This window comes from Pagrus major, chromosome 13 (assembly GCF_040436345.1).
Source record: "Pagrus major chromosome 13, Pma_NU_1.0".
Lineage (NCBI taxonomy): Eukaryota > Metazoa > Chordata > Actinopteri > Spariformes > Sparidae > Pagrus > Pagrus major.
The window spans coordinates 1662995-1689307 of NC_133227.1; the positions used below are offsets into that span (position 1 = coordinate 1662995).

Genomic DNA, 26313 nt, shown 5'->3' on the forward strand with positions numbered 1-26313 from the left:
CCAAGACCTGTAATCACACTTTAATGTGTAAAATAGTTTAAATGACCCTTTCAGGAAGTCACCAATAAAGCACAGACACAGTTTAGTTGTATATAAATTGCACTATTTTATTCATCTGATACTAAAAACAATGTGAAACATATAAAGGCTGCGTGATGATTACGGATCATGTGTCGAGAGATGCTTGTGTTGACATTTGTGTCTTGAATGAATGAAATCTCCCAGACAGCGTTTGAAACAGACTGGGAGAGGTTGAGGCTTTTGTTAAACCAAATAGTCACAAAACAAATGAGGCAGTAAAACCTCATAACAAAGAAATCAATAAGATCAAGTGCAGTGAAATTGGACTCACAATTTACATTTTTTAAAATAACTTCAGGCTTTGCTGCCCTTTTGTTCAACTAAAAGTCAAAAACCCCAGAGCTCCTCTGGCACTGTCATACATGACTCATTTAAGAAGCTGGAACCAGTATGTGTTTGACATTTTGGTTTGAATAGTGACCTAAACGATTAATCAATAACGAGCCACTAAATTTCTTTCGAATGACTATTTGATTAACAAAAAAAATCACTGCAGCTCTACTTTTAAGAATTACTCATTTAATTCAATGTCAGAAAGCCCTTTCCTCTTGAGATTAAGTGCCGCTAAGAATCAGCAATGAAAGCGAGACAAAAGTTAAAACATTAATCATGTTCAACAGACTAATGAATGAAATAAATTATCTTACATCAACTCATGATGTGGAGACATTAAATACATTCAGACAAAAAAAAACAAAACCCAGTTAGTTCTCCTTTTAAAAGCAAGATTTGACTGTCAGACTTTATTCAGCTCTGATAGTAAAAGCACAGTGAAAAACCTGAGGGTTGCTCAAAGATGATAAAAGATAGTACTTGTGTAAAATTGCTTGACTGTCGATGGCTGGACAACTGATTTGAAATATCAGCAAAGTAAATGTAGTCTTAGTAAACATCATGTACTACATTAAACTAAAATATTATGTCTTGGCTTCAGGAAATCAATCAAAAATTCATTACTATTCACAGTCCTTCTGTTACCCTCTACAGAAAACAAAGAATCAGCAGCTACTCTCCATTTACAGTACACAACAGTTAGGTCACATATAAAAAAGACACAACGTTGACAAAACATTTAAGCACATGTGTACACCTAATTTAAAACTCCCTACCCTGGTTAAGATTCCTCTCTGATTGGAGTGCAGCCAGAGAAAAAACTGTTCTGAAAACTTGTCAGGAGTCTTTTCTTCTTCTTGAGGAAGCTCGCTGTTGTTCTCTCCTCCTCCTCGTCATCCTCATCCTCTTCCTCTGGCAAGATGGGCTTCCTGACCAACTTTAGGTCTGCAGTGGCATGTCCCATGTCTCCGATTTCCTTTAGCACCTACGATAATGTATATCAGTACGCCAGTGTTACATCATTTTAAGTCCAGGTTGCAACAACCATTGTAGGCAAAATATACGTTGAATACACATGTACAGTTTTTACATTTCACTGTCAGGCCTCTGCCTGAGACGTTTACCTAAATCAACAGGAATAACAATGTAGTGACACATTGATAACTAAAAGAACAAACTGGCCCAAGACTTACAAAGTCTTGAGCAAAACATCCACATGCATGCCAATCAATCACAGAGCCACCACATGGATGATTATTCCTTATTCCTTGTATCTAAGGTTTCTTTCACACCTAACCTGTTTGATTAGGTTAAACGGACCCTGGTGTGTTCTCCTGGTTAGTGCGAATAATTTGGGCTGGTGTTAAAGCTGTCTTATGAACCCTGCTGTAGATCAAACAACCAAACCGAGACCACTTGAAAATGTGGGTCTCGGATCGCTTCTAAGCGGACTGCGGTGACATGACATGACAATAGATTAATGATTTTAGCACGATTTCAAGCACTGCATTACTAATTAATCCATCTGCTGATCGTGAACTGTTCAGGAAGTGATCTTGTAATTGATCTGAAGCCTAGTCGTGTATTTATGTAGTCATTTTTATTAGTCACATCTAGGCTATGCACATCAATGCAATATTTTACCTGAGTAAAATGTCAAAAGTTGTTAAAACTGCCATTTTGAAGCCCACTCCATGTACTGTGACAGTTTATTAAAGTCCATTAAAAACTGTGACAGCAATCCCACAGTAAAAAGCCCTGAATCATTACTGAACAGGAAGACACATCCCTATCATCCTCTCTATACGTGTAAGTCATTATTCAACATGTGGTTGATTTGCAGTAATAATTGATGTAATTAATAAGAAATGCTCGTAATTAGTTATTCTTTGTGAGCTCTTTGTGACACCAAAGAAGATAAATACACATCAGAAGCATTAAAGGGCTGCATAAACTGCAGTGGCATTTGATTTCCCCCCCGTGGGTTTTGATGATGCGCTAATGATGACAACCGCTAAAAATGTTCAATCAATGAGTTACCTGTCAGTCTGTATGACTTCACGTTTACTCTTCTTGGCTCGTTTGAAAAATGTCAACGTGAACAGGAACTAAAATGCAACCGTTAATCCCCCCCCTCCTCCCCAGTTGGTCCAGACCACATTAACTGAACTACAGATGGGAAAACACCCTTTACAGAAGGAGCCAGCTTACCCTCTTAGTGGGTGTACAGGACGGCGGCTTGAAGAATGTGGTGTTGTCGGGGCTGACGGATGTGGGATCTTGAAGAGACACGGAGTCTCTGGAGACACTTTCGGTCTGACTTACATCCTGAAATGAGGGGGAAAAAAGGAAAAAAACTCAGAACAGGGCTTATTGCTCTGCACTAGATTTTCATAAAAGAATTTAATATCTTCAACACAGCAATGAAAGCAGAATCTGACTGGACGGAAGAACACATCTGTAATAGTCTGTAAATAATTAAGGAGCAGATTATTACAGTTTATTTTTTATTAGGATGCTGGACAAAACAGTGGGACGAGGTGATGGAGAGGCTCGGCTCTGGTGCGACTATATAATAGTCTAATACTAACTTTAGTTCCGAGTCTTATTCTCAGGTAATTACAATAGTAAATATTACATTAGTTAACAGTATGTTTCAACTTCTACGATAATACACTAGTATTGCTGTGGTGTTAAAAGGACAATTTATTAAAGCAACATTTCATTTTGATGAGTGACAACCTACAGATGTTTCAGCACAGACCGATCATCAAAAGTTTGATATGAAACAGAAAACTGAAAATTGATTAATTTAAAATTTTAGTCACAAGACCAGTCAGCAGGAGATGTCTGACAATATATGAATAAGGTTTCCTTTTACAAAACATTAAGACATTTAACTGTGTCACACAAATATAAGTTATATGTAAACAACTCAAAATGATTAGATAACTCACCTCAACGGGCACCTGGATGTCCATATTTCGACATTTCTCATGATCACACTGACAGTTCTCCCCACATGCCAGCTTCCCTTTGCGGCACTTGCACTGCTTGTTGACGCAGCGTCCTTTACATGCACACTAAACAAATAGAAAATACTTAGCATCATTGCATTTCTTTGCATCACAAGTTTAACCACAGTCTTGATCCCACTCTTACCCCAACTGCTTTTGATTTCTTTGAGACTCTGCGGCCCTTCTCAGGTTTCTCAGGACGCCACTCATCCTCTTCCTGGTCATTCTCATCCTCACTGGGAGACATCAGTTCTTCAATGTCGATGGCCACACTCAGCGGTGCTTTAGCTGTGGTGAAGCGCTTCCCTTTAGGCTTTCAAAAAAGGAAAAAAATCAACAAACACAAAGAAATGAAAGGACGTCTCAATTCACAATCCCAGGAGTCCAGCTGCAAGGCCGGTTTTAAATTAAATTTATAAAGGATTCTGTTCACAGAATCATTCATTCTTCCTGCAATGCTTCCTTTCGGTTTCAACACTGGCCTTGAATAAAACATTACTGGGAAATAACCTTAACTTGGCCAGCTTGGACATTAAAAACGGAAATAACCTTGGATAAAAACACACAACGGAAAGGAAGAAGAATATCTGCATAAACTGACCTTTGGAGGAACGTACTCGAACGAGTCGTCTGGGCTGTTTTCATTGTTGGTTGCAGGTGCAAGGATTTTCTTTGAACTTGCCAGGTGGAGCAACGAGAATTTCTGTTGAGGGAAAAAAACAGACATGGTTTGATTTGAGCCAATCACACAGCTGAAGTCCAGATAAATGCAGTTTCATGCCATGTCAATATCATACATGAGCTGAAAGTTATTTGTTTTTGGTTCAACTTGACTTTTTGTGTAATAATGCTTGTATAACCTCAGCCCTGCAATGCATAATCAAGCTATATCCTTTTATTCCCTCAGGATAACCTGTGCTATCAGAATATTTATGCTGCAGTGATATCACTTGAATGTAAAATAATAAGACCATAAAGACTAAAGACAAAACAAAAATTCAATCTCACAGAACTTTATTGACAACACACAAAAAGTGTCTTCAGGGACTGATAAAGTCAACATTTGAGGTAATGCAGTTTTTCACGCCTCTGCAAGCGTCACGGATCCACCTGATGGTGCCTCTAGGATCCGTTTTCTTCATGGTGTTTATGTCTGAGCGCGGGCAGTCTCTTCTGTTGTCACTGTATGTGCCACAGGCACCAACATTCAGGCTTTACCAAGAGCTTGGGTCTGGTACAGTTGTCTACATACAGATAGCCAAAGCCCCTGTATGCTGGCTTTATCATGGACATTACAGAGACATATCAAGTTCTGCCCCTGAGGCAAACTATGAATTGCCTGTGTACATGTTGAGGTCCAGGGTGTAGCCATTGCTGCTGTCGGCCAAAAGTTTGAAGCCCCAACTGGTCGGCTTCACTTTCATATACTGAGGTAGTAATAAAGTCAACAAACTAGGTAATAATGTTCAAAAAGTTTCCCACTTTTGCACGAAAAGTTGTTTCATTTTTTCCACAAATTTTTGTCTACAGCATCACTGATGCCATTTCTCAAAGCAGTTTCTGTCAGCTATGAGACAGAGGGCAACACCACAATCCTTACATTTCCAGGGAGTGGACTGATTGACCTTCCTGGTCTGCCTGCAGAGCACACAGGGCTTACGTCCGTATGAGGCCCTCTTGCTTGTTTCAGTTTGTTTAGAGGTCGGCACGGGTACATGCTCACTCTGTTTTTTGGCAGGGGGGACAGCAATTGTGACACCACACAGCTGGGCTGTCAGCTCCTCCAGAAAGGCCCTGTGGGTCATGGGCTGTTCCTGCTTCTCTCTGCGGAGCTCCTTATGAAGCAGGAAACTGTTAGTGGCGGCAATGTCCAAAAAGTGGATAAACAGTGTCCTGTACCAGCGCATGGTTTTGTGGTGGACTGTGTAGTACTGAATGAGTTGATCTGACAAATTAACACCTCCCATGTTCTTGTTATATTCCATGATAGGGGTCGGGCATGAAGTGGATGTGGTGGTCCAGCTGCCATCCTCAGTTTTTACTCTCCTCTGCACTGTGCTTCCAGAGAAAGCTGGGTGGATTGTCGAGCAGACGGCGACCGCACGGGTGTCCATCCACTTTACGAAAACCAGTGGGCCATCACGGATCCACCTGATGGTGCCTCTAGGATCCGTTTTCTTCATGGGGTTGATGTCTGAGCGCAGGCAGTCTTTTCTGTTGTCCCTGTACGTGCCACATGCACCAACATTCAGGCTGTGCAGATCCTTGAAGAGTTTAGGACTGGTATAGAAGTTGTCTACATACAGATGATAGCCACAGCCGCTGTATGATGGCTTTATCAGGGACATTACAGAGTCGTATCCCGCTGCTGCGCCTGAGGCAAACTGTGACTTGCCTGTGTACACGGCAAAGTCCACGGTGTAGTCATTGCTGCTGTCGGCCAAAACAAAGAGTCTGAAGCCCCACTTGGTTGGCTTCAATTTTATATACTTTGTCATGCCGTGTTGGGCCTTTGTTGCCACCATCCTCTCGTCCATTGACAGGTTCTGCCGGGGGTGGTAAAAGGCTTTGCATGCTTGTCTGATGGTGTCCATGAGGGGCTTCAGTCGAAACAGGCAGTCATAATCTGGTGTCCCCTTCTTTCTGTCGTTCTCATCATTTTCATCAGGGTCACTCATGTGGATGTTCCATGATATGACCTGATACCTGTCCCGTGGCATCACAATGGATGGAAACTGCATGCTGAAAACTGAATTTTTTCTCCAGTAATCCCGGATGTTACTCAGTCTCACCAACGCAAAAAAGAAAGTCAGTCCCACATATTTGAAAAAGTCTGGAAGGTCGATTTTGGTCCATGAATATTTTTTTCCATTTGCAATGCTTTTCTTGGCCTGTTTATTTGTGTTATGGCAAATTGTTAGAGCGGCCTCATTGCTGACAAACAGCTTGAAAAGGTCCAGTGGTGTATATGTACAAGTTGAGTTCAGCTGATGTCCTGGTGGTCTTGCTGGGACAAACATCTTTGGCACTGGACATATGTCTGGATCAGTCTTCATTTTCCAGGGTTTGTTTGAGGCTTCTGACTTTGGCCCATGTGGAGATCTAGATCTGGGAGATCCGAATAGGCCTCTTGAAGCACTCCGTGTGTGGCCTGACCTGGTTCGTTTTCTTCCTTTGGCACGTCGTAGAGATTGTGTTCTTGCCTGCATGTTTCCATGACTCCTCCCTTGTGGGGGTGTCTGCTGTCCTACTGCAGCAGAAGTTCTAGGCACCTCATCCTGCTCAGGCGAAGAAGGGAGGCTGGCCTGTTGTTCTTCAGCTGAGGTGCTAGGCTCTTTATCTTGTTCATTATCGTCACTGTCAGAGGAGGAAGTCTTTTCATCTTGTTCAGTATCATCACTGTAAAACAAATAAAATGAATAAAAACATATCAGATCATATATATCAGACCAATAAGTGTATTTGTACTGTAAATCTCACACAGAATGTGAGAACAATGAATGAGATTACTTGATACTGTCCGCCCACACATTGTGAAGAAACAACAGAGCCCCCAACCCAGTTACATACAGTCTACTTGGAGACAGAGGCAAAAGCCCCGCTCCGCACCCTGTGTGAAAACAGGTGACCACCAAGCATCAAATGAACGAATTACTACCAATTTCACAGATAAGTAAAACACTACACATATTTCAATTTAATTTCACATATACTGTAAATAAATATATGCCACTTACTCTTCAGCTGGATCAAGACCGTACTCGTATGCCAGCTCATCATCTGTGAGGAAACTTTCTGCTCCTGATTCCTCATCATCCCCACTATCAAGGAACATGTCAAGGGCTTGTTCCTTTGCGTAACTTCGTTGCGATGCCATCTCGAAAAGAACAAATAATCCGCAATGTAAAAAAACAAAACCTCTCCTATACCCCCGTCACACTTGCTAACATCTGGCTTCTGTCGTTAATGTGAATGTGTATTATCATCATTCACTCTCGGGTCAATTGACGCTGCAGTAGTCAGGGGTATTTATCGCTTGCCATTGGATTGCCTGTAATTTAAACACAACACCCAGGTCAACATGCTAATATTCGCCACTCTCCAGGCGCGATGCTATTACATGTGTTGACGTTAAGGCCCTTGGCTTGTTAATACTTTCCCATCCGTCTCTTCTCAAGCAGTGCTTGAAAATTGTTCAGTCGACACCGAGTTTGAAAGAGATACTGAAGTAAGACATTAAAAAAAAAGTAACTACTGTTAGTGGCTTCTGTGTCTGTCGGCCGCCTGATCGGTACTGCCCACGTGTAACTCTCAACAGAGATGAGATAAGAAGCGAGAGTTGTGTCTTCTGTGTGTAGTCTGATGAGGCATGATCTTCTGCATTTCCGGTGCGTTTGTGATAACGAACATGACACGCAAAGAGAGAAACAAAAGCAAAACAAAAAATAAAGCTCCTCCGTTTTATTTACCAGCCACTTCCAGCGCTGTTCTGTGACTGTGCCTGACAAACATGAGACTGAAATGCAACTCACGTTATTGCTTATGTTTGATAAATGCTAACGGGAAACATTGTTTAAGAACTACAGCTTGGAAAAGATGACCACGCCGCACGTGAAAATGCGTTGATACGCGCGTGCACAAAAATGAAAATCGCATTTTCCGGGAAGGTCATATTGATAACATTTCTATGTTGACAAATCATAAAAAAAAAAAAAAATACAGCTACAGAGCTTGTAGAAAGGTGCAGAATAAAAGTACCTCTTTTCCTTAAAAACATTATGATTATGAATCAACAATTTTAAAATGTTGGCAAGTCCAAAATGATTGTTTTGTTTATATCTGTGTAATAATTTTGAAGTTTGCTTCCAGTGTCTGCCAAGGTTTGTGAGCCAACAGTATAACGTTGTTGGTGTCTCGTGGTATCTGTTTTTCATCAGTTATCAACTTTTTTGGTATTTTGCCAGTTTGTGGGGGGGGGGGGGGGGGAGAGAAGAATGGCCGAGTTCTACAGTATGCATCTAGCATTTAACTAGCTAGTTTTCGCAACGTTAACTTTAGCTAGCGTTAGCAACGTTAATGTTTTCTAGTTAGCTTTAGCAACATTAGCTAATGTTTGCTTGCTTATGTCATGCACAAACTAGCAACCACATGAAGGGGCAGGTAATTTGAATGCAATGGAAGGGGGGAGATGGAATGCCACATTTAGTAGCTGATTGTTATTAATAACACCTTAAGATGGTACTCCTCACAGGGGCACATTGTTTTAAAACAAGAAACTGATTTTCTAACTCAGTCAAGGTTTAATTACAACTCTGGACTAATGCAGGCTGGAAAATAATGGATTGGTATTGACAAGAGCCTTTAGGCTTGTGTTAACATTGTATAGCCCAAGCTGCATATAATAGTGTATTGTGGGGACTGGATTTATTACCAGACAGCAAAGCCAAAGCTCAGTATAATATTTCTATTATTTTCTAAACTATAATTTCTTATTTATGATATAGCCTTTTCATTTTTCTCTCAAAGTGCACCAGATTTAACTTTGAGATGCGCAAAATTTTCTTCTGGAGGAGCATGCACCCGGACCCCCCTAGAGGTCCCCCCACCATAGCTTCATGAAATCCTGAGGGAAAAATGATTTGATTATTAAAGAAATAAAACAGCCTGTAATAATGAACTAAATCACAAAGTTACCTGTCTGTATTGCTCATTCTCCTCCACAAGTTTCTGGTTCTGTTCACTCAGTTCTCGCAATTCTTCTTCCTAAAACAATGTTACATATAATGGCATGATTAACTTTTGATGATAATTCTGTACGATTTCTCCTTTAAAAAAAACAAAGTGAAATACAGACACAAAGGTTGATTAAACCCTCTTCAGCTGCTGGAGACAAACCTTGACTTTGAGGCGCTCGAGAAGTTCATTCTCCTTTGAACTCTCCTCATCGGTCTGCTTTCTTTCGTCTGACTCTGCACTGATGGGTTTGCTCTGTAGCTCGTGAAGGAGGTAAAGGACCTACGCAAAGGGAAAAAATATATATATGTTGAAGGGAAGACTTCATAAATATTCATGTATCTACAAAGAGTGTAAACTGGTACATGAGTAAAAGCTATAAACACCTTCTCTTGATGCCTCTGCTCTAGTTCCACCAGCTGCTGCTGATGCTCCATGTCCATGGTTGACATGACATTTCTCTCATCTGCCAGCATCTTCCTCAAATCTTGTGCATTTCCCTTTTCCTGTTTGACCTCACTCTCTAGCTTGGCACTGGCTGTTTTGGCAGACACCAGCTGAATAGAAGGGAGAAGTTGATGGGTTTATTTTTCTTAAATACAAAAAGCAACCAATGAAGTTTTGTTACTAATTTAACACACAGGTGTGAATTTTAAGCAATGAATTAGCATTTTGCTCACCTCAGACATCAGGACCTTGAGGGCATACTTGGCATCCACAATGCTTGTAATGCCGTCTATGCGCTGTTTCAGACGCCCCTCGCCATCGGCAGCAAGAACTTTCTGCTGAAGGTCAGCAATCTGGGCATTCCTGTGAACATACAAATCAAGCAATGCTACACCATTTCATGATAATAAAAAATTCCAACACTTTCAAAAGAAATTTTAGACTTTCAGCCTCTTTATCATTCCATATAAATTGAGTTTTCTCAGGTTAATACATACCTGCGGTGGCATGCATAGCAGTATCGTTTCTATTCAAATGTAAACATATTCCTAACCTTTAAATAAAGCTCAACTTTCCAAGACTTTGTATGAACCCTGAAAATCACTGAACATCTGAAAAATTCCTGGAATAAAGATACTAAACTAATGTTATCTGTAGATATTTTTGATAAACTGATATTGTAATAGCTCACATTGACCTGAAATAAGAGCACATATAGTTGTTAAACAGTAAATGCATGTCATCAGATGTTGTGTAGCATAATGGCTCACATTTTAAGAACTGTTGGGACTGAGCTGCTTTGTCAGACTCACCTGAGGCCCATCTCTGTCTCCAGGTTCTCCACCTGTTTGGCCAGAGGCGCCTCCAGTGCCCCCTGGCTCTCCAGCTCAGAGATGATCAGTGTGCGACGCTGCAAGAAGGGACACCAAAAAGCAAAGGATTGATTCGTTGTAACATATCTATTTGCTTGTGCACTGGATGTCCGCTTGCTCTAAATGTGAGCATGCTGAACAGTAGAGAATTTACATCTCACCCTGATTTTTGCAGCGGGTCGCTCCCCTGCTTCCATCTGCTGTTTGAGGTGGCTGACCTCTTGAGCCAAGACCTTTCTGTCCTCCAGCAGGTCGTTGAGGTGGCGTCTTGCCTCGTCTGTGCTGACCATCACCTCCACTTCATTGAGAAACCATGTCTGATCACATGAATACGATCGTTGAGTTAAGGCAGGTGAATTTTCTTTGTCTAACCTTGCTGGGTATATTCATATGGACAACAACACTGTTAGGACTTCTGTTCAGGAAAATCCGCCACCATATTCTCTCGGGGTGTCACGATTTCTACAAAAATACTTTGAGACTTTATGAGCCGCTGAAACAAAACACTTCAATTATTTTACTTATCAGCAACCAATATATTATGCATCCCTGCAACCCCCATAATAAATCATGTTTTGTTGCACAAAGTTAAGTATAGTTTTGAGCACAGAGAATCCCTTGAATCAAGCCTTACTACCTTAACTCGTGCAGCGGCTCCCTCCATTCCTCTGTTGTGGACATCTTTGCGTTTGTCTGCCACCTCACTTCTCTTCTGAAGGGCATCTTTCAGTCGCTTGTTTGCAGCTGCAGCCTGCAAGGGAAAAAGTAAATAAAAATGAAAACAGTAATACATGTTTTTTATACACATGTTGAAAATAAAATCCGGCATATTTACTCATATTTAGATCACGTAAATTAAAATTATACAGACAATAGACCAAGATGCCTCACCTCCTCAGTTTTACGACGCAGAACATTGGCCTGTTTCTCGAAATCCCGCTCAAGTTTAAGCAACTCGTACTGCCGTTTACGATCCTGTCAAACAGATAAAAAAATACACTGTTGTGTTCGTGAAGCCAAAGAACCTCAAATAATAAGTGTCAGGAAAAAAGGATTTAGAAGATTTGATTGGTTGAATTTATAAATCCAATGTCCTGCATTGTCTCAAGAAGATCTTCACAAACCTTCTCCTTCAGCTGCAGCACCTCTCGGTCCTTCTTGCTCTTCCACTGTCTGAATTTGTCAGAATCATCCCTCATCTGCCTCATCAGCTGTGTGCGCTGGGACTTCATGGCCTATGAGAACACAGTGTTACTGTGCTTAGATTTGACAGCTGTTTGAATACATTAACATCTCAAAACCTCAACTGGTCATTTCAAGAGATACCACTACAAATGAAGCATTGTGGTGCCTGAGAGATGGCCTGGCCTTCAAAAACATGTTCTCTAGCCATAAGGGAACATGCCCGTTGGATACAAAAATCACATCATCATTTTTATATATCTATTTTTTCCAATGAAAATAAAATGCACAAAGTAATATTTCCACAAAAAACGTGACACATCACATTAGCAATATCTGTCAAAAATAATCACAATATGATTATTTTTTGCAAGTTGCTCAGCCAAACTAAAAACTCAAAATAAAACCTGCATCATCATCTTTGGAATGAAAACAGCAATACAGATATTAGAAAAATTAACTGCAATTGTGTATTTACACTGAACATGCATAAACGTCCCGTCACCATCAAAAAAACTCAATAAAAGTAAATTACCTGTATTTCCTGCATGAGCTTGCTAACTTTCTGAACAGAGGACTCTTTGAGTTTCAGCATCTTGGACTGATCAAGAAGCTTCTTCTTCATGTCTGTGAGCTGGCCCTCCAGCTCCTGCAGTCTCTTTCTCCGCTGCTCACTAAGCCTGGAAGCAGGTGAAGTGTGTGAGATGAAGGAAGAAGTGTAGAGTGAAGGTTTATGAGCGTGCTTTACTTTTATGTCAAAACAAATTAACTTGGAAAAAATATTACTACAGGCACAACCAAAAAAAAGTGTCCATACTTTGCCTGGTTGGTGTCTTTCTTCACAGACTGAAGAGCCACGACCAGTTCCTCTTTCTCCTTCTGCAGTGAATCCACTGCTGACTGTAGACTGTGGACATTTTTCTGATGGACAAAAAAAATAAATATATAACCAACTTTTTCAGTAAATACACTTTTGGCAAAATCTCTGTCGGTACCAACAAAAACCACTCACCTGGTGTTCTGACGTCATCGGCTCCAGCTGCGTGTCATTCTGGCACATTTTCCTCACAAAAGCTTCCTTCAAGCACAACACTTTGTTCAGCTCGATCAGTTCCTTGGAGAGCTGGGCCTGCCGCAGTGCATGATGGGTTGTGAAGGCCTCTGGGGACTCCTTACCAGCCATGGCAGTAACATCCTGTTAAATGTGTTAGAGGTGGAACATATGATAATTTACATTTGGTTCAGAAAAACCAAAAGCTAAGAGAGAAAAATGGTCTTTATTCTCTGATCAATTAATGCGTGCAAGAGAAGAGATTTTTCTACGGAAGAATTGATTTAAAAACATTTATAGAATATAGGACGTCAAGGTCATATTGATAACAATTCCATGTAGACAGATCTTTTTATTTTGCTTTTTAGATAATACCTCTATAGAGCTTTTAGAAAGATGCAGAATAAAAGCATCTCTTTTCCTTAAAAATGGCTTTCTACATTATGCGCCCAGCATACTGTACTGCCCTTACATTAGCTAGCTAGCGTTAGCGACATTGGCTACAACAAACTGGCAACAAAAAGGGGGGGATGAATGCATGGTAAGGGGGAGAAGGAAATGCCATACTTAGTGGCTGAATTAAAAGTAATATTGCAACATTTTTTAGCTATAGCGATAAAGCACTTTATAAATGCTAGGATTGGGCAAGAAAATCAAATATCACAATTATTTTTGACCAAATACTTCAATATCAATATTGCGATAGGGGAAGACTGTTTGTACTTTCACAAAATATTAACACAAAGAGATATTTGATAAATAATCATCAGTAATGTGGATATAATGACTAAGTGTGTAAAGACAAGTATTAGACAGTCCCTCCAGGATTTTTCAATGTTGCGATCGCACTAAGTCACACAAATTCAACCAATCACTGTGATTTCTTTGCGACCTTGTCCAATCACCGCTACTTTCCCGCAAATTTTACCAAATGCCATAGTCCTGCTGTTTTCACCAATCATAGCAGTTCTCTTTGCTCACGTCATGCTTGTTTCCAGATTTGAAGATGCATAACATTAAATGTGCATGTTTAGCAAAAACGCTTGTGAAATATACTGCGTAACAATATAATATCGATATTATATTATATTATACTACCCTGCCCTAGTAGAACAAATATGGAACTGTAGAAAATGTGCACATTCACTGTTGTGGAAAGAACACTGCAGAATTTGCAATTTAGTAAAGTAACTATTATATAAACAATCTAATAATGACATAATACAAAGACAATAAAATTGTCAACGTACTGGAGACTCATCTGCTGCATTTTTACTGCCACTCCCAGACACTTCAGCTTCAACCTCTCCTGCAGCCATAGCATCGATGGAGGCGGCGATGCCTGAGCTCTCATTCTTAAAAGAAAAAGGGAAAAGAAAAGAAAAGAGAACCATGAAATTATGTAAATGCATTTGTTCTAGACAAGTAATAAAAATAAAATAAAAAAATACATTATCAATGAATCACATTTATTATATTTGAAAGAATCAGTTCAGTTTAATAAAAAGTCAAATATAATATCCGACGCAAATCTGACCATTACTAATTCACAATGTTGTGTTTTAGTGGATTATAATAGAAGCAGACTTGTGTACCTTGAGCTCCAAGATGATGTCTTGCAGGTTCCTCATCACCTCAACGTTCTCCTTTAACTCCTGGTCCTCCAGTGTCTCCAACAGTTTCTCAAGATCCACTGTACATCTGAAATTAAGGTAAATAAAGAGTGTGGCTCAATATGGTCTGTGTGGCAGTGGTCACGTGAAATACCTGAACTCTTAAACTGTAGTACAAACCAAACAAAGCTTTTAACAAGAATAGCTTAAGAATTCTGTGTTCTCTTGAAGCTTTGTTAGATCCATCCTGAAGCCCTGCTGACTTCATGCCTTTGTAAACTTACGCTGCGTGGTGCCGCAGTTGTTCCAGTTTGCTTTGTAGTTTCTCATTTGCTTGTTCTGTCTGTAAAGTAAAACACAGTATGATAAACATGATGGATTCACAACAGTAAAATATGAGCGAAAGAAGTAATATAAGACTATGTCTAAGACTATTTTTTTTTAACCTGTTCATGTTTTATTTCAATGCTGCTTCGATTGTCTTTGCTTTCCTCTACCCCACAGGTACAAATTAACACATACTAACTCATAGCAACAGTTTAGCTAACAACAATGACTGTGGAGGAAGGATAAGTAAATGTTGTTAGGGTCTGGCTCACCGTAATGATCTTCTCAAACATGAAGGCAGTCTGTCCGGCTGCCTCACTCAGCTCCCTGCTCAGCTTATTGTTCTCGTCCTGCAGAGCACGGTTCCTTTCCAGCAGCTTAGACACATTTTCTGCTGGCTCGGGCCTGTAACACAGGGACCGAGTAACCGTTAAGGCCCTTTGTTATGGGTAATAGCTTCCCTGGGATGCATCTATTTGACATCCTGGCGGGACATCGATTTATTGTGAAATTTATTTCTTACCCAGAGAGCACTGGGGCTACTCCTCCACGGGCATGAAGAAGCATCACCTGCAGCTCCTGAACCTGAACAAGTGTGTAAATCAAGACATTTATTACACTCTAAATGGGACCAGAAGGAACATGTGTATTATATACATTCTGTCTCATCAATCTTTGATCCCTTTCCTAAACAGCAGTCTGTACAAAACAAAGGTTTCCAAATTGAAAACAAGTAACTGAACTGGATTAATTTACAGCATTATAACACGAGGTAATTGTACCTGTTGTTTCAAGCGGTTCATTTCTGCAGCTCTGGGGTCGACATTGACTATAGGTTTGTTTTTAATCTTGCGAGCTCTGTCAGCATATCGCAGTGTGTTGATGGTCTCCTCCATGTTTGAGTCTGCAGGACTGATGCAGGCAATCATCAAAGTATGGCTGTTGCCTCCTAAAGAATCTGATGAAACAATCATAAAAAAGTTCATAAAATTGGTTTGTAGATTATTCTGCAGTCATTCTCTGTGTTGAATCATTGAATACTGGCTTGTTCTCATGTACTTTAGCCAGTACTGTTGCCATTTTTGTGTTAAACAATTAACAGTTTAGATATACGCAGATCCTGTTAAGCGTGTACCAACATTACACATCATGAAATTAACAATTCTATCAATAGAGCAGCACAACAAAGCTTATTCTTTTTGTGATAGAACAGATGCATGCATGAAAAACTTTCCATTCAACCATCAAAGCAGGATGCCTTCCATATGCTTTCCAACTATGATTTGCTGGTGTTTGAAGGTCCTCAAAGTGGGGAATGTATCCGAGCCAGAAATAATGACCACCAAGTAACTTTTGAACATCTAAATCAAAGCTTACCTTGAAGCAGGCGGGTGAGCTTGGAGTCTCTGTAGGGAACAAAGGTATTTTTCTTGCTTTCATCCCCCAAGGCACTGATCACATTACCCAAAGACAAAAGGCCACGATTGATGCTGATGCCTGAAGATGAAAATGAATGGCATCAAAACAGAAATGCCGTTAGCAAGCACGCATTCACAATACAAAGAGACAACACGGAAATGTTACAGTACGTTGTATTTCATTGGGAGAATCACAAATTCTCGGTTGAAAACTTTTAACCGAGTAAATCTGTCGAAAAACATGTTCAGTTTACCTTCTTTTAAACGATCTCCCTCTGCTTTGGTTTTCTTTTGCCTTTCTGAACCAGCCAGATCCACGAGGTGCAATTTGGAAACGACTGAATCAGCTCTGTAACAAAAGATTACACAAATATTCAGCATGGAGAAGGTAGTGAACTCAAAATGTTGCTTTATATGCAAAAGAATGACGACCTGCAAACACAATGCCATGTGGCATTTTTATGAAAAATAGCAGCATAAACACAAGAATACATTATTTTAATGATGCATATTACATATTTAAGCCTAGTTCAAATTCATTTATTGTAGTTTACCCTTTAGTAAACTTCCTAGAGGGCTTCACAATCTAATAAAGGGATGAGGATAGATAACTTGATTTCACACTGGTTCCAGTAAATCCAAATTTAATCTAGATATATCTATCTAACTATAGCCCAAGGCAAAACAGTTTCTACAGAATTAATGTTACACTAAAATTAATTTCTCCATAACAGGACAACAGAGATTGAATTAACTTATACAATGCAATATAAAATGTTTAAATAAAAAAGGTGCTCTTTGTGATTGTTGACCCAAATACACTACAGTAAGCGCATGTGTCAGTTAAAGTTTTTCTGTGTGCAAACAAAATGTATGCTAAGGTTAAACAAAACGAATGTTAGCTGAAATTATTATGAAAGAAGACACCAAACTCACTTGTCTTTCCCTCTGCGCTGCTCCAGAGTGATGGTGAAGATGGCGTGTGAACGTGAAGAAGCTGCGTTCATCGCCGTGGAACCCACAGTGCGAGCAGAATTTCCCAGCTCCAGACAGCCCACCATCTCCTGGGCTGAGAACACCTGCTTCTCAGTTAAACCCACAATCTGGAAAACAAAAACACAAGATTATATTTAAACATGTACCGACATGGAAAGTGTCAGCAAGGTTTAGAATTAGACGTGAATGCAGCTTAGTTAGGTTTATCTTTCTATATACTATGAGCTTCAAAGAAATGTGACACTATTTGTGTTTACTTTTGTAAACATGTCCGTCACTCACCTTAATCCCCTCTTTAGGGTCTTCCCGGATGCTGAGGGCAGGTTTATCTTTAGACGCACACAGCAAGTCCAATATATCTTCGTTATAGATCTATAATCAAAAGCAGGAAACCTTAACTAAATTACTTGAAAAGGCCATTGAGCAATGGAATAACATTTAGTGAATGCCAGGAAAAACAATAAATTCCTAAATGACATTAAATATAAATGTCCACCAACCTCCAGATAGGATACTGCCAGAAGGAAGTCACAGTCTGCCCTCTTCTCCTTTTCCTCAAAGATCCTTCTGATAACTCGTGGAATAACTCCGACTGAAGAATCGTCTTCTTGTGCTGATGTGTACGTTCCTCCCATGGAGAAGGTTTTCCCTGATCCCGTCTGTCCATATGCAAGAACTGTGGCATGGTAGCCTACAAACAAGGACAATGTAGTGAGGACATAAAATAATTCAAAAGATAACACGTGCTTTTCTGTCAACACAAAACTGATAAAAAATTCTTCCCAAAACAGATAATATAGATAACATAAAATGTTAAAAGCTATAAATACCTTTGAAAAGCCCATTCAATAAGGAGGACACGGCCGTATTGAAGACTTCTTCTTGTTCAGCAGTGGGATCGAAAACATAATCATAGGTGAACGCTTTCTCTGTGCCAACAATCACCTGAAAACAAACAGAAAATAACAAAAATCGAACCATTTTTATTTTAATTGAACCAGATTTTTTTTTAAAAACACACACACACAATAAACTTTGCATAAAACATTACTTGAAAACAGACAACAAAAAGTATTTTCCAGGACTGTTGTTGAGCACACACCTGTGGCTCCCCAGGCACAAAAGTGAGACAGCACTGACATCCCTCATTGATTTCTTTAGGTACCAACGGCCGACATCGCAAGGCAACCCGCACTGGGATCACCTTTGCATCCTCATTCGCCATGGTGCAACACTCCTTTACCTAGAAACAGAAGAGGTTCACATAATTACGCCAGGGAAGATCAGTCCAATGGACAGAAGACTTTTATAAACCTTCATTATCTGTAAGAAACAGGAGTTTAAACGACGTTGACACTGACACCGAATGCTTGGAGGCTTTTACTCATCGCTGACATGAATAATAAAAGATTATGTGAACACACATGTATGAATATAGATGAGTGGCGGAAAAGATCTCAATAACAATAGTAAATGCTGACTGATAAAAGGAAATTAGAAATGTGCATTAAAAATGTATTCAACCATGACATCCCTAAACTGAGGCTGAATTTTGTGAACTTGATACATCAAGGCTGAATAGTTGAGTCGTATGTACACTGGTGTGGTACATGTGCATTGCTTGGACATTGAAAAAGTGTAAAAATAAATAAATAAATAACTCATCAACAGAAAAAAACATGTTCACAGCACAGCAGGAATGAAAACAATTATCTATTTTGTTAGTCTGTGGTTCTATATAGTAATTAGCGGTGTCACGATTTTGACTCTAAATCAAAACAAGCTTTCAATTTCTTTCTAACATTGCTAGAGATCCTTTATTGATTTGCTTGGAAAGATGGACTCGGGACAGATTTAAGAAACCAAACTTTGTAACAAACTGAATTTCTAACTTTTGTTGTAAACTGTTGAATCCCTGAAGGATGATATTTTTTTGTTGGAGTCATCTTTTTTGGCTAATATTATAGCTTATAGCTGTCTCAACCTTACTTGCCAAAAGTCACAAGGATAAAGTTAAACTGTTGTTGCAAAATACCCCTATCTTTTTGAAGAATTTGAAAATGTAAATGACAGTTGTCAGAGAATAAAACCAATGATCTGCTGATCTTTATAAATCCAGATGTAAGTCTAACAATGGCCATCAGTGTTGAAAAAACAAAACAAATGTATCTAAGAATCAACTGTGAAATCCTTAATAGCAACATATATAGTAGCATTTAGTATGGACACATTTAATTCATACCTTGAAGGCAACGTTAACTGATTGAGGTCAAGGTCAAATCTCACCCTAAAACAGAAATTAAACTTGTTTCCCCTAGTTTCAGTTTCTGTTCATGTGGATGACTGTCTCCACGTAGTATGGCTTCCAGTGATGAATTAGAAAATGTCCACATGACTCTGTAAAAGCACAATGGGTGTCGTCATTGTGTCCAAACAGCTGGTTCATTATTTTCCATCTATGCAGCAGCTCCATGACTTGTCTGATGATGACATCATAACATACAGTCCATCTTACACTTGAATTTTCTCATAAAAGGATTATTTTATCTCGTCTTCCGCCCAGACAGTTCAAACCCGAGCTGTGCGATGAACTGTGGTTACAAGTTTACTTTGAGGCTGGATTACTTCTTTAACTGTGACGTTACTCACTCGACCCGTCTCCATCGTACATGAGCAAGTTAGCCAGCGAGCTAAAACGTTACCTTCTTTTAAAATGAAGACACTCTGAAAGACAAGCGACCAATTTATCGTTTAGCAGCCGTGCAACGTGCAATTTATATTGAATTAAAAGCAAAAGCGTTCCCACTGGACAAACAAATATCCTTCAGTCCTGCTGATGGATGACAGTTAAGTTAAAGTTGGTGTCGGGTCACCGTTAACTGACTAGCTTGATAGCTGCACTTATTAGCAAGGTGTTGACCATAGCATTACCTTGTCACGTTCCCTCCCGTGCCAGCGTTTTAATATCACAAAAGCAGCATTCAGCGGCTATGGTTGATAACTGCAAGCTGTAATCCTGGACGCTATAAATAAAACACTACTTGTTGCGGCTAACTCAATTAACTGTGGCCCTTTTCCCGTATACTTACACCGATGTCTATGAGATGATTGTTGTTACTGCAGTGCCCGCCACTTTCAAACACTGAGCTCCGCCTCCTCCTTCTTCTTCTACTGCTGCTTTACGGCAGCGTCAACGCGGGTCGCCAGCGACACTGACATCTACAGGACAAAAATAAAACTACAGTATTTGTACAATACCTCAATGGTAAAAAAAAAAAAAAAAAAAACCATATAAGACAATTTCTACTCTGCACACATGAAACACACATGTTTAGTTAGTTTTCTCTCCCTTTTTGGTGTTAGTTAACCTGTGTCTTCTTCACAGGGATAACAAATTCTGATTGTCTTCCATACTTAGCCTTTTTTTTGGTGCATTCAGAAAACTGGGTAGCTACGTTTTGAAGGAGCTGGCAGTAAACAAATTAATCAGGACTTTAAGGTTCAAAAACTCAAAGGGCTTCTATTAATTCTGACTGTTGAAATGAATCCAGTCTGTAAATGAGTCATCAGTATTCAAATGGGTGTCCCAATGAGCTGAGCACATAACCGATAATGTAGCCCCTGAATAATTCTTTCATGAGCAGAATGGCAATAATGTGTTAGACTGTGAGCATGATAAAAATGTCCTCGTATCATTTGTGTTAGTCAAACGAACCAAATTAATAACTAACTGGAATTCTGTGTTGATTTCTTGTATGCATAAGACCCAAGCTTGCAGGGTTAAAGGATGGGTTCACCCAAAAATAAAAATTCAATCATTGTCTATAGTACTCTCACTCAGGCAAATGGAAAGTCAGTCAAAGTTTCTAAAAAAAAAAAAAAAATTCTGGAGCTTCACAGCAAAACAGCATTACAGCATACTCCTGAACAACTGAAGGAGATGGGGATGTGTTTTTAACACATTAAAAAACAGCAGAATATAAAAGATCAAAATGGCTCCATACATCTTATCTGATGTTATCCAAGTCTCCAGAGGCATTCAAGATCCCCAAGTGATTTTTTTTACACCCTAATCAAAGCCAGGATCCTCACTGTGGCTGCCAAGCTAAAAACGTTAGCAGACTCAGTTTGAAGTTGACCATGCATCAAGGGTGTAAATAATGTCTTTTTAAATCAATTTTGCATCTCCAGGCTTCTGGAGACTTGGATTAGGCCAGATGAGTTGTACAGGCCATTTTCCACTGACGTCATGTTCAGGGTGGGAAGCTCGAATGCTGGGATGATGTTACACTGCTGCATTCCAGGCTGCGAGTCTTATAAATGTAGAGAATCTGACAAATCGTTATGATTTCACCTCCTCCTGATTTATCAGCAACTTATGAGATGATGGATAATGAAAATCTGGAGGGACATTGGGCCATGAATTAAAGGTGCAATATGAAAACATTCAAATTCTCACTATAATTATCTAACAGTTCTGACATTATGACATTTATTTATTATGTTGCAAAGATAGTTAGCATGCTAACCAGGGAGCCCCAAACCATCCTGCTCTAAAGCCTGTGTGCAAGCAGTGGAAACACGAACACTCCCCCAGTTCTCTGAACTCCCAGTCCGGCCTGCTAGCTGCACGGGTAACTGAGCTAACTAGCTAACGGCAGCTACATTTCAACAGGTAGTCAATCCTTACATATTCCACCTTTAAGGTAAGACCCATTAGTTAAAATGAGCATTCAACCACTCTACCATCAGATGACATCCAGTGCGTTTCACTTCCAGGTTTAAATAATTGTGTCCAAGATGTGCGTTGATATTTTGAATTATTTTACACTTTTCCTTTTGTGTTGTGTAACACTGCAATAAACAACAAGGTTAGCTAGAAAGTGGTTGAATGCTAATGTTGGCTGTTGTGTGATGAAAAGCTAATGGGTTATCAAATATGTTGGTTTAGCTTGAAATATGGCCCACTGTCCTTCCGGATTTTCACTATCCACTGACTTTTCAGTTGCTGATCAGTCAGGAAGCTGTGAAATGAACTGAACTCGAACACAGCAGCTTCCCACCCTGAGCCTGATGTGTGAGGAAAATGGCCGCCTTCTGAAAATAGTCTATATTGTCTTTTTTACATTATAAAGCAAGTCCATCTGCCCCCATCTGTTGTTCTTAGTTGCGTAGGAGAATGCTGCAACGCTGTTTGCTATAAAGCCCCAGAAATGCTTTGTGAACTATGAAACTCCACCTAACTTTCCATCAACATGGGGTTGAGTAGATAATGACCGAATATTCATTTTTGGGTGAACTTATCCTTAAACCTATCTCTCTGAATTCTCTATGGTGACAGTTTTAAGTCAGAGTAAAAGCTGGAGATCAATTAGGGGAATTAGTAAAGACACCTCATGTCCTAGAGATGACCAATTTTACAAAGCAGCCATTATAAGGGTGTGAGGAGTGAAGGGAGTAAGCATTAAAGCCATGCTGCCCAGGCAACAGCGTGTGACTCAGTAATGGTCTTGACAGTCATGCCAAGTTAAGAAATAAAAAGCTTGGTGGAGATTTCTTTTTTCACTTCAAGATAAGTGCAAATGGAGGAGGACAGAGCAGAAAGGAAGCTGAGTGGGTGACATGACATCCCTCTTGATGAGATGAGTTTTCAGCCTACAATGGAAAATGAGGGAGTGACTCTTGTGTTCTGGCTGGAGGAGAAAGGTCATTACACTGGGAGCCAGAGGGTGAAAACAGCTGAGTCCAGATAAAGTGATGACAAGGGAAGAGAGAGCTAAGCAGGCAACATAGTGCCAGAAGTAAGACTGCATTTACGTGTGCATTAATACTCCTCCAAATGATGATTGCACACGAGTGTCACCGAAAGAGTTCTCCTGCATCCAAATTGTGTTCCACCAGGAGGATTTATTACATGTACAGGAGTAACAATCACTGACAGCAATGTTGTAATTGGGCCCTCAATCCATGACCTTTATCAACGTTGTGACCACTGGAAATGTAACTACATTGACAGTTCTTATCCTCTCCAATACAGATGTTTGGCTCAGACTCCAATCCTCCTGTGATGGACCCCATACAAGAAATGAAGTCACATTTTCACAGCATGAGGGAATTCGTTATGAGAGCACATGTCTATTAGAGGTATTTAACGGACATTAAAGGAGCACTATCTAGTTTTGAAGAAGAAATTCAAACTCAGATTTTTAATATTTAAAATAATAATGAGGTAATAATCCAGATGCAGAAATATTTATGTTGCCATAACTGAAAAAATAAGCTGTTCTCAGAGGAATATAAGGTTCCCAGAACACTGTTTGAGGCTAGAAAGGTGGCAGGGTCCACCAAATATCAACAAAGTAAAACAGTGTTTATTTTTGTCATTAAATCGATGGGAGTTTGATTGTGTTGATTATTTATCATCCATTACTGAGCAGCTGAAACCACACAAAGTATAGGGGGGATTCAGAATGCCTTGAAACTCCAGTGGGTGGAGATATTTTTTGCCAAAACATGAGATTATCCAACAGTAAGTGATTGTTTTGTTATCCAGAAATCTCAGCAGGAGAATGGAGGAGTAATCACTTGGCTCGTTGGTATTGATCAAACCCCTGCTGGTATATTACAGCCATTATATTTTAGTTAAGTTAATATAAAAAGTTATATTCCCTTCATGTATGATTCAATCAACTGGGGGTGGAGTACTGTACATACTGTATTATTTGGTATTTTCAGAATTTTTTAAGTACCTGTGAAGTTTTACTGAACTCTCAGTTTATTTGAATTATCATAAGTATGGCTCACTCTCAGTCTTCAGCAGGCTACTGTACACTGTGAGGGGAACGAGTCCTCCTGCTGCTGTGGGAATTTCCACCACAAGGTCTAATAACAACACGCCAGATTGTCTCTGCTCCCCAGAATAGAACAGACAGCGAATGAATGGAACAAACCAGCCTATTCTCTCCATACATAATCACTAAATGATGACTGTGCATGTGAGAAGTTTTCCTTAAATCGGAAGATTACAGCGCCAACAATAATGCTGTCAGCTCAGCCAAGTGGACTTACTCAAAGCCGCAGTGACCTTGAACAGCAGTCCCCACTCTTATACTGTATCTGGAATGGGAGGAAATTCAGCCCGCTTCCCCCTTTCCTGTTGTACTTTCAAAAGATAATCTGCATGGGGTGGATTGCATTGCAATGACATCACCCGTGCCTAAAATCCAACGGTTGCATGAATGGGGTTTTGAAGAGGATACGCGCTGCTCAGCTTCTCTGAGCCATACGTAGGCTACATACCAGCTTCATGCTTCACTAAGCTAAATGCTCTATAATGGGGTTTCCCTTTTACTGTGGAACATTTAAAATGTGATCAAAAGAATTTAGATTAAACAAATTTGCTAAACCAATAATGAAGTCTGCTGAGTATCAGTAAATTTGATTATTTATCATGACTTTATATCATATCACATCATATCATACTACAGCGACTGAGGGCATTTTCAACATGCTGTTGATGTATATTCCTTTGTAGAATGACAGTTTTTGCTATCATAAAAAGAGTAAGTGAGCTATTTTACAGTTTCAATAATATCAAACAACCTGCACAAAATTTAGATGACATTAAAGTCTAAACTACCCAAAGCAATTCAAATAAGCACAACCTTTAAAAGTGCACTGTGTAGTTTTGATAAAGAAATTTTAATCAGAAGTTTTTTTTATGCCTAAACAAACTCAATAAACAAACTCTCTTCATTTCCATGACTGAATAATCAAAATAAACAAAATGATCTTAAAGAACAACACAATTTCATACTGTTTTTGTGTTTATATTTGGCGGACCCCGCCACCTGTCAAGCAACTTCAACTGCTATTGGATGATAAATAATCAAAACAATTATACAAGGCAGCAGCGGGCATCAAAAGACATTCAGTCACATTAAAGGGGCACTATGTTGTTTTGGGGAAGTTTAATCAGAAGAGAAAAAAATTTACAGTTCATTTACAATACATAATGAAAACATATACAACATGACAACATATATATATATATATATATATATATATATATATATATATATATATATATATATATATATATATATATATATATATATATAAAGCCAAAAGGCAGCCAGTTATCAGTTTCTTCAGGACTACATGTTTTCTAGATTGATTTTACAAGTAAGTTAAATAAATGTATTTGGTAGAGGAGCGTCATTCATGCAGAGGAATGAGGGTTAAACTCAAACCCTCGCTTAAACTAAAGTTATTAAGCCTAAAGTGCACTTCAGTCTGCCCAGGGAGGCCTGTTACCAGGAAAATGCTCAGTCAATATCAGTCAGCCAAGAGCCAACAATAATTAGCAGTACATTTTAGGTTTGGAGCCTTATGCTGAGTCAGTCATGAGGCACTTTATGGGAGGGGTGTCTGTGGGCTACTGCTTGCTGCTGCTCTGGCTCAGATGATAAACTCATATGTGTCTGGGCTTGACAGCAAATGGGGGAAAGGATGAAGCAAATGGACACTGAAAGCACATTAACCTGAAGACGGCTTTAATATAAAGCCCAAGCACTGCAATACTGCAGACATTTACGTCAGTTTCATTAGCACTGGTGCTGTTCATGGTTCATTTATTCTATTATCAGTCTACAACACTAATGTATGCTAGTTGTAGTCCCTTTGCTACACACACACAAAGAAATTATATAAATAGTCAGAGTCATAGAGTCATAAAAATAAACAGGTTTTTAGGGTGGAGTGCAGAGGATGAATTTAGAATGAGAATCAACACCTCACATGAAGCAAATAGCACTGAGGATATTACAGGATACTCTAAACTTCATCACCCTGTTCTCTATTGTCAGCCAGGCTTTAAATGCTGAGCGACAGGGATCACCTTCCTCTCAGATGATTTACAAGTCTGATGTTGCGTATCGTTTTATTCCCCCCAAAGTATACAGCTTAGGCTAAGTTTTAAAATCTATTTTGGACCACAAACCTTGAAGAGAGATGACTAATAACCAAATATATCTCTCCTGACACATTTCCCATGAATTAATTTGAAAAATAAAGTACGGAAAAACAACTGTCGTTTGTGGCTTGAGTTTTTTTTTATTACAGGAGCAGACTGTTTCCAGACAGTCGTCAGCCGTACACATGTTGCCTTAAACTCAGTTAAAGTGGAGGTGTATGAGGCTGATTTCACATTAGTTTTAATGCATGGGGAGGGGCGGAAAACAC

At 39.5% G+C, this 26313-nt stretch overlaps 1 protein-coding gene across 2 annotated transcripts; it reads right to left on the minus strand.

Moving 5' to 3' along the window:
• Positions 1–789: 789 nt before the first annotated feature.
• On the minus strand, positions 790–20230 carry kif4 (kinesin family member 4). 2 transcript variants are annotated; one of them, XM_073479900.1, is made up of 31 exons: positions 20002–20182; positions 18173–18313; positions 17901–18015; positions 17571–17761; positions 17353–17442; positions 17011–17177; positions 16329–16423; positions 16034–16153; positions 15439–15614; positions 15180–15241; positions 14929–15061; positions 14614–14672; positions 14312–14417; positions 13967–14071; positions 12678–12860; positions 12483–12586; positions 12201–12345; positions 11608–11718; positions 11375–11458; positions 11121–11234; positions 10645–10800; positions 10424–10521; positions 9845–9974; positions 9551–9721; positions 9327–9446; positions 9126–9194; positions 4033–4134; positions 3577–3744; positions 3372–3497; positions 2626–2742; positions 790–1399 (listed from the first exon to the last, which is right to left on the minus strand). In XM_073479900.1, the coding sequence occupies exons 2-31, from the start codon at positions 18293–18295 to the stop codon at positions 1196–1198; spliced, it is 3744 nt and encodes a 1247-aa protein (XP_073336001.1). In that variant the 5' UTR covers positions 18296–18313; positions 20002–20182; the 3' UTR covers positions 790–1195. The 2 variants fall into 2 exon arrangements, with proteins under 2 accessions (XP_073336001.1, XP_073336002.1); XM_073479901.1 differs by having other exon boundaries at positions 1102–1399; positions 20160–20230.
• Between the last annotated feature and the right edge of the window lie 6083 nt (positions 20231–26313).

Bases quoted from the DNA above. Each gene is read 5' to 3' on its own strand.
- kif4 (XM_073479900.1), bottom strand. From the start codon at position 18,295: ATGGCGAATGAGGATGCAAAGGTGATCCCAGTGCGGGTTGCCTTGCGA. The intron at 12,587-12,677 runs GTGAGTGGTTTT...TTTGTCCATCAG, and splicing joins CGATGACGTCAGAACACCAG to AAAAATGTCCACAGTCTACA. The intron at 10,522-10,644 runs GTGAGATGTAAA...CCCTTCTTGCAG, and splicing joins GACCCGCTGCAAAAATCAGG to CGTCGCACACTGATCATCTC.